The 8,937-nt window shown below is 36.5% G+C and overlaps 1 protein-coding gene across 1 annotated transcript; it reads left to right on the top strand.

The window, feature by feature from the left end:
• Nucleotides 1-606: 606 nt before the first annotated feature.
• LOC143629926 (uncharacterized) lies at nt 607-4,895 on the top strand. The gene is made up of 4 exons (XM_077099069.1): nt 607-1,129; nt 4,179-4,281; nt 4,368-4,529; nt 4,610-4,895. The coding sequence occupies exons 1-4, from the start codon at nt 867-869 to the stop codon at nt 4,760-4,762; spliced, it is 681 nt and encodes a 226-aa protein (XP_076955184.1). The 5' UTR covers nt 607-866; the 3' UTR covers nt 4,763-4,895.
• Nucleotides 4,896-8,937: the final 4,042 nt, after the last annotated feature.

Raw genomic sequence — 8,937 nt, 5'->3', positions numbered from 1 at the left:
AGTCATTCTCTTAACACATTCTGGTAATTTGATAGCATCAAGTAACATCAATTTGCTATATGCATACAATATGACTCGATTACCCTAGCATTAAAAAAAAAACAACTAACACATCACTTTGTGTGTGTTATGTGTTCAAATGTGCTATGAAGATTTGATTTCACTTCATACCTTAAATAAACATTCCTACTCAAAAATTATAAAGATCACATGTGAACCAAACTTACGTGTGCAATAAACTTATCAAATAACGTATCTTTTATTGATGACACATATATTAAAATGGATACGCAAACAACATATTATTATCCGCATAAATTCTATTAATGTTTAATGAAATAAAGTGGAATATACATATATATATATATAGCGTTTTGATCAAATACAAATAAAATTAACGTGCTAAACGTGATAATCAAGTAAAGTAATTATGTAGTTACATCAAAAAGTAATTACATAATTATTCTACATGTATATATAATTAGTCTACTTGATTTTTACAAGTAACACGTTCATTTTATTTATACGTTAACTTTTCCCTACGTATATAAACGGTAAACTAAAATTTATACTTAAAAGCATATTTATCACGCACTCCTAACTATACTCCTAATTTACCACCAAACTTATTATAGAACCATCTCACATCTTAAAACTAACCGCTTACGTATTTTCATATACACTTTTATCAAAGGCATAACTTTAAAGCAAACTTTAACGCCCACAGAATCCATAATTTCGGTAAACTGAGTGCATAACACGTGGACGTCAAAACCCACTCCCATTAATATTATTCCCATATACTCACAAAACCCATCACCCCAAATTCACATCCTTCATCCACCGTCCTCCGCCGCACTGTCCTCATGTCAAAACCCACAGTTCCGGTGACCTTTTTACTGATTCTAACATGCATGTTGGTTTTGGTTTCATCACAGTCTTTGATTCCGCCGAAGTATGATGGGTTCGTGTACAAGAAACGGGCGGCGTCTACGGCAACTGTTTTTATTGAGGCGTACTTCGACCCGGTGTGTCCAGATAGCCGGGATTCGTGGCCTCCGCTTAAACAAGCGGTGGATTATTATGGGTCTGGACTTGTTTCTCTCATTGTTCATCCCTTCCCGTTACCGTTAGTATTCTCTCTCTCTCTATTTTATCTTATCAGGGTTGTTTGAGGGAGCTTTTAAAAATTGTAAAATGCTTCAGTTTAAGGCTTGAAAAGGGCTTTAAATTGAAAATTTTCAGAACTATTTTTTACTTTTTCAAAAAGTAAATAACAAATAAGCAGTTTTATTTTTCGGTGTTTTCTATGGACAGGTGATTAGACATGTCATTCTACCGGTTTATAGGTTGGACCATTAGACTGATTATTATCTTAAAAGATAATTTATTTTCGACGAAATGGCAAAAGTAAAGAATGTGTGTACGTTTTTTCAGTGGTTGTCATTTAGCAAATTTAATGATGAAAAACATCATTTATGTTCAAACAACCTTGCATGGTTCGTCCATTTCACTAACGAGGGTTAGTTTTTTTATTAAATCCAGTCATGTGCACCTCATGTGAGGACAATTTGGTCTTTTTACCCCTTAGGGGTTATTTATGTAATTAACATAAATTTTTGGTCTTTAAGTAAATAAACATTTTTCTTTTCTTAACCCTTCATCTTCATACCAAACATTCCTAACCCATTATCACTATCAGCCACCATCATCATCATCATCTCAGAAACCCTAAATCTACCAGCGATGGTTTTTCTTTTCCGAGCTAAACGGCAGAGGTATAAGAACAGTGAGGTGGTTCCGGCCAGAGTTAGGGTATTTATTTTGTGGTGGTGGAGGCAACCAGATGGAGAAGAAGACCTGGAATCCCGTTATTTCGGCGTATTCGTCTTCTCCGGCAACCAGTTGGGCGACGTAGACCTGAAAATCCCACAATTTCGGCCAAGAACTAGAATTCCGACCTGTTGTCAACATTTTTCGGCGAGAAACGACAAAATCAAGACCCGATAGTTAGATGAATGATAGATTTAGACTTTCACTGCATCCCCCACTGACCAAGTACCAGCTCGAGCATTCCACCAACAAAAATCAATTTTCCGTTTAGTGATTTCCAGCGGATTTAATTCGGTGTCGCGTTTATGTCGGGGTAGATGGTGGTGAGGTCGGTGATGACGGTTACTCTGGTGTGGGTGAGGGAGTTTTCAGATCTGGTGTTGGTTGTTTGGTTGGTGATGGTAGGGGTAGTGGTTTTGTGGTGTGGAGAGAGCAGTGTGGGGCTACATTGGCGAGAGCGAGAGAGAGAGAGAGAGGGGGTTATAATACTACATATATATATTATTTCTTTTAGTTTTAATTAATAAACAAATATTTGAATTTACAACACTATCCTCATGCGCATTGCACATGACTATATTTAAAGTGAAAAGTTAAATGGGTTAGTGTCAAAGGATGTAACGTGATACGGATTTGAAACATAAAGTATGCTTTCTGCTATTTGTTTGACTAAAGGACGTCAACTGAAAAAACGTTCAAACATAAAGGACGTGTTTTGTTATTTTTTCTTTATTTTCTTTTGTTTTAAGTTTTTTAAATTATTTTGTGTTCTTGTGTCATGAGTTGGTGGATTGGTAATAAAGACAAAACTGTGTTTATACGTTTGCATAACTGCTATGTGGTTATTATAAGTTATGCCATGTAATTTATTAAATGTGTGTTGTAGTTTCTCGAAAACACGTATATTCTAAACGAAAATTAAGATTACACGTGGAAGAGTAGGTTAGATGAGAGTATGGCACTACTAATGCTTGACAAACTTTGTATTTTTATATTTTTAAGGATCACTCACACCCTCTTTAGCCTAGTTACAAAATTTAGGAACTCACCATTATGAAAAATAAAACAAAGTTTTATCAAACGGGTGTACTCCATTTACGCAGCTAGCTGGTTAATACATAACTACATAAGATTAATGCATGTCTTTTTGAGTTATGCATGTTTGGGATTAAGTTTGAAAACTGCTTATTAATTTATTGGTTTTTCTTAAAAAATACATTTTGAAAAGTCAGGATTTGTGGCTTTTTGAAAATAGTTTATTAACTCTTTCAAAAAACGAAAGTAAGAGAGACTTTTGTGTGTCAAACAATATTTTATCGTATTGACATCTTGCAAAAGCCAATAAGTTGTTTTTAAACTCAATATTAAGTATGCTCTTAAACAATAAATGACTCGCCCCCAATTTACAAATTACAACTCCCTCTTATAAGTGAGAAGGAACATTTTGTATGTCGAATTCGGTTAATACTATATTTCTATTGGCTGTATAATTAACACTCATGGCCTTGATATTCATATCCTCCAAATTTTGATTGGATAATAAAACATACAATACATTGAAGTTTGGTGACCAGGATGGATCGATAAACACAATAACGAAGTTTTAGATCATAAGCTCAATCTTTGTAATTCTCATTAGCTCGAAAAATTACAATACACAAACTCTTAATGATATAACCCACAAGCTCGGGTATATGTACTAGTTTAAACATGAAAACCTAATTAGACTAGAATACAAACTCCTTATCATACTCAAATACTAATTAGTAAAAACATATTTAAACAATAATTAATAAATAAATTCCTTGTTTTCCAAGTCATTGGCTCGACTTGTTCACCAAGTAATTTATTCCATGTAAACCAAGTCACGTGCTCAACTTGATAAACAAGACACGAACTCATCATAGGCTCGATGTCGGCCCAACCTGCCTCATTGACTCGAGGATGGAAATTAAGTCCAACATACATAAAGGACATGTTTAATTAAGAAGTAGCACATACGACACAGGTTGACCTCACCTTGCACTTCTAGAGTTCTAGTAGACCAAACACCAAAGTATCAACTTTCTTCTAAAGATACTTTTGTAAAGCCTTCGAGTAACACAAGAAAGTTAGTTGTGTTACTTTGTAAAACATGTATTTATGCTGATATTACAACACTTTACGCAACTTTATAAAGCAGATGGATTTGGTGGTTTATAGTGTCTTTTTTCTTGATTACTTTTCGAATATGTGGTAAATTAAGGTTATGTTCCCCTTTATTTGAGCCATTAGGATTACACGTTATATTATATCGTTTAAAATATTTTATACAATACAATGTTACACTACATTTTATGTGTTAGATACCATGACAACGCTTTCATTACTTCCCGAGCTTTGCATATAGTTAATGAGTTAAATACTTCAGCGACATACCGTTTGTTGGAAGCTTTTTTTAACAATCAGGTTACAACCAATAACTTCATTATAAGTTTTTAATTTTTATATTTTAATTGATTATAACACATGTTTGTTGACCGGCAAACAAACAGGAACGCTTTTACAATGCACAAACCTTAAACATGTCTCGAGTAGCAGCTCTTGATCAAGTTATCAGGTTAGCATCAAGCACTCTTGGGAACTCCATGCAATCAGCGATTAAGTCTGGATTCAGAGACTCAAAGACGAACATCAAAACCCGCGTGTCATTCAAGGTAAAGTGAAGAATCCCTGATTTGGGAGGTTTACATTGTGCATAACATGTAGTACAACAATCCCTGTTTTGTTTTTGCAGTACGGGTGTTTGAGAGGGGTGTATGGCACACCATTTTTCTTTGTTAACGGGTTTTTGTTACCAGTTAGTGATGACGCGATTGACTATGACGGATGGAGGAAAATCATTGACCCGCTTGTTAACAAACAACATCACCGTGTCTCTTCTGATTAAGGAAATATGTTTATTTCGTTGTCTTTTCTTTTAAAAACAATGTTCGTGGTCAGTTTATATGAATAAAACATCTTAGACATGAACACATCTAATTGACCTATAAATATCATCTTGATTGCGATATATGTATTGGTGATTTAACTATTTATTGCCTTCAAACATGATATACACATTAGAATTTCATTGAAACGTTTCATCAAGCATGTGGGGTACCACATACTGAATGTTGTAAAATAATTAAACAAATATTGGTTACTTCATGCTATGTAGTTGAATTCTAAATCTAATGTCTAAAAGAAAGCAAATGCATGCATTGTGGGTAGACGGGCACAAAAAAACCGGTTCCGGAACCTAACCGGTGGAATCGAACCGGAACCGGTTCCAGTTCCAACCCGGTTGGAACAATACCCGGTTTTGGTATTTTTGTACCCGAAAATCGTACCCGGTTCTAATATTTATATGTCAGTACCGGTCCCAAACCGGTTCCTACCCGGTTCTTAATTGGAACCGGTTTGGTTCGTACCCGGAATAACCGGTTCCGACGGGTTTTTTTGAAGGGTCAAACAAAAGACAAACTAGCCGTTGGAACCGGTTCCAACGGTAATATAGCCGTTGGAACCGGTTTTTTTAGACACCAATTAGCCGTTGGAACCGGTTCCAACGGTAATATAGCCGTTGGAACCGATTTTTGGGCCAAACCTATATATAAGTTGTTTCCATTACTTGTTTCACCACCAAACTCAAAAACAAACTACAATACTACTCCTTTAGCAAACCCGTTTCTAAAAAATAACTATTACAAACATTATTAAAACATAAACGATACTAAACATAACAACTAAAACATAAAAAACAAAGTCCGTCGTTTTAACCCGGGAATACTTATTTTTGGGTTGTAGAGCCGGACGACTCTCCCACTTCCGTTTTTTTAGCTTCCATTCTTCTTTTCTCTCGACAATACTTATTCGTATGTTTCCGTAATGTCGAGTTGGACGCTGCTTTAAGAAACTTCGAGCAATATTTGCAACGTGCCAACTCATGTGAGTCGGTCATGAGACACAAATCGTAATGAACCCAAACATCGGGGCATCTTGTTGTTTCGATCACCATAACAACGTCATCATTGGTTGCCATTTGTTGTCGGTTTAAGGTTAATTGTGGTTTGGAGTGTGTTTTATAGTTTTGGGAGTGGTTTAACAAGTACACAAACAAACCTTGCTATTTATAGAAAGAAGATAACCTATTTATAGTTAAAAAACCGGTTCCAACGGTCTAAAACGGTTATATAGCCGTTGGAACCGGTTCCTAACGGCTATAATGTTTAAATTTCAAAAAAAACCGGTGGAACCGGTTTTTACGTAAAAACCGGTTCCGGTTCCAACCTACCCGGTTCCTAAAAGATTGCATTTCTGGGCATCGGTTCGGGTCGGGAACCGAACCGGTTCCTGACTGGAACCGGTTTCATTTTCTACCCGGTGTGAAAAAAACCGGTTCCGAACCGGTTCGGGTTTTCAAGGTGAACCCGATTTGTGCACCTCTAATTGTGGGATCATGATCTGAATTCAGCCCCAAAGTACTATGAATTGTCTTCAATAATTCGAAATGGTACCAAATTGATCGGTCTTGGTCTTACACTGAAAAACTGAACCTGACGTAGATCAATACTCGAAGATTTGGGTGACATCGGTTCGGTTTACCCGATTTGCAATATCTTATTTTGAAATCCGTACTCTTCGTGTTAGGATCAGACGAGTCACACACACAAACACAAATCACACACCACTCAGCTCACAATCAAAAAACAACACAAAGATTTATAGTGGTTCGGTCCGGCTCTGACCTACGTCCACTCTCGGTAACTAGGAGGTTTTTATTACTTGTTGATGATGCAAAACAGATACAAGATAAGTCTCTTATATGGAGATTATATAGAAATTTGTCAAACAAAGAAATTAATGTTGTAGAAGAAAATGGATAACACACAGTGTCTTCAGCCACTTCTTTTGACACTTCTTTTGACAGGCTACAAACATGTTTTTCTGCCTCTGTTTTTGACAAACCACAAGAGTGGCTTCACACTCAACAATCTCCCACTTGAAGCCACGGAACAATCTTCACCTGTGCTTCAAATGTGCTTCTGTAATTCTGTAAGAAACTTCTGATCTTAGTACATTCCTAGTTACCCGACCTTCTCTTCAATTATCGTGAATGCCAGTTGAAGCTATGCAAAGCTTCAACTTCTCTAAGGTGATAACCTTAGTCAACATATTAGCTGGATTTTCAGTTCCTTTGATCTTTTTCAACTTCAGAGTACCATCACTAACTTTTTCTCTAATGAAGTGATATCTCAGTTGTATGTGTTTCGTCTTCGAATGGAAGACAGGATTCTTTGCAAAATGAATTGCACTTTGATTATCACAGAATAGTGCACAATCATCTTGTTCTTTGCCAAGTTCGTGTAAAAAATTCTTCAACCATATAAGCTCTTTGCTTGCTTCAGCAACTGCCATATACTCTGCTTCAGTGGTTGAAAGGGCAACACTTTTCTGTAGTTTAGACATCCAACTTACCGCAGTGCCTCCCACTGTAAAGACATACCCGGTAGTGCTTTTGAATGATTCTTTGCAACCACCAAGGTCTGCATCTGCAAAGCCTTTCAGAATAACATCTTTCCCCTTAAAATGCAATTCCACTTTTGAAGTCCCATTCAAATATCTTAGCAACCACTTAACTGCTTCCCAATGTTCTCTACCCGGATTAGACATAAACCGACTAACAACTCCCACTGCATGAGCAATATCTGGTCTCATGCATACCATTGCATACATTAGGCTACCAACTGCAGATGGATACAGAACTTTAGCCATTTTTGCTTTGTCTTCTTCTGATTTAGGTGACTGGTGTTTGGAAAGCTTAAAGTGACTTCCCAAGGGTGTGCTTCTGATCTTGGCATCTTTAAGGCTGAATTTCTCTAACACTTTCTCAATGTATTTCTCTTGAGAGAGTGTCAAAGAACCATTTTCTTTGTTTCTGAAAATACTCATCCCGAGTATTTGGTTTGCAGCTTCTAAGTCTTTCATTTCAAACTCTTCAGACATTTGCATCTTTAACTTCTTGATTTATGTCATGTATGAACCTGCAATCAACATATCATCTACAAAGAGTAGTAGAATGATATAAGAACACTTGAACTTCTTTATGTAACAACAATGGTCATTGTCACATCTGTTGTAACCAACTCTTCCCATGAAGTTATCAAACTTCAAGTATCATTGTCTGGGCGCTTGCTTCAGACCATACAAACTCTTCTTCAATTTACACACCAAGTTTTCTTTACCTTTAACCTAAAAACCTTCTGGTTGTGTCATGTAGATTCATTCTTCTAGGTCACCGTGTAGAAAAGTTGTCTTGACATATAGTTGCTCTAGATACAGGCCTTCTGCTGCTACAATACTGAGAACAAGTCTGATAGTGGTCATTTTCACTACTGAGAGAATATCTCATTGAAATCGATTCCCTCTTTCTGCTGAAAACCCTTGACTACTAATCTTGCTTTGTACCGTTTTGTACCATCATGTTCATCCTTGACCATGAAAACCCATTTGTTTTGAAGAGCCTTCTTCCCAGCTGGAAGCTTTGTTAAGTGCCAGGTCTTGTTCTTCTCAAGCGACTTCATTTCATCTTTCATTGCTAACTACCACTGCAATGAATCTTTCAACCCCATAGCTTCAGAGTAACACTGAGGTTCACCATTTTCAGTCAAAAGAATGTAGTTGACTGATGGTGAGTACCGGTTTGGTGGTCTAGTGGTGTAACACCCCGACCAAAGGCGGATTATACATCGGGGCGCCACATATTGTTTCATTACTCGTGACACTATTGGGTGTCAATATTTAATAAATATATTCATTCACGCACGCGCAACGAGATAACATAAATCAACATAAATCAATATATTATAAGGCAAAATATTCGAACAACAATAACTTGTCTTGATACATTTTAATCTAGGTCCAAAAGTAAAAACGTCCTACGTGTCCACAAGCTCCAAATGTAGCTACAGCAAACCTGAACATGTGTTAAAATAAACGTCAAACACTTGCGTGTTGGTGAGAAATCAAGTTTAATACAATACATAGATAACAATAAATCTGCGCGCAACACGTGTATGTCTG

Source organism: Bidens hawaiensis, unplaced genomic scaffold, assembly GCF_021521415.1.
Source record: "Bidens hawaiensis isolate Kalapana, Puna unplaced genomic scaffold, B.hawaiensis_p1.1 tig00005482_1, whole genome shotgun sequence".
In the NCBI taxonomy this organism is placed as follows: Eukaryota; Viridiplantae; Streptophyta; class Magnoliopsida; order Asterales; family Asteraceae; genus Bidens; species Bidens hawaiensis.
Note: the sequence above shows the minus strand (reverse complement) of the source record. Positions and strands in the feature narration are given on the sequence as shown.

Bases quoted from the DNA above. Each gene is read 5' to 3' on its own strand.
- LOC143629926 (XM_077099069.1), top strand. From the start codon at position 867: ATGTCAAAACCCACAGTTCCGGTGACCTTTTTACTGATTCTAACATGC. The intron at 1,130-4,178 runs GTTAGTATTCTC...TTTATGTGTTAG, and splicing joins GTTCATCCCTTCCCGTTACC to ATACCATGACAACGCTTTCA. The intron at 4,530-4,609 runs GTAAAGTGAAGA...TTGTTTTTGCAG, and splicing joins AAACCCGCGTGTCATTCAAG to TACGGGTGTTTGAGAGGGGT.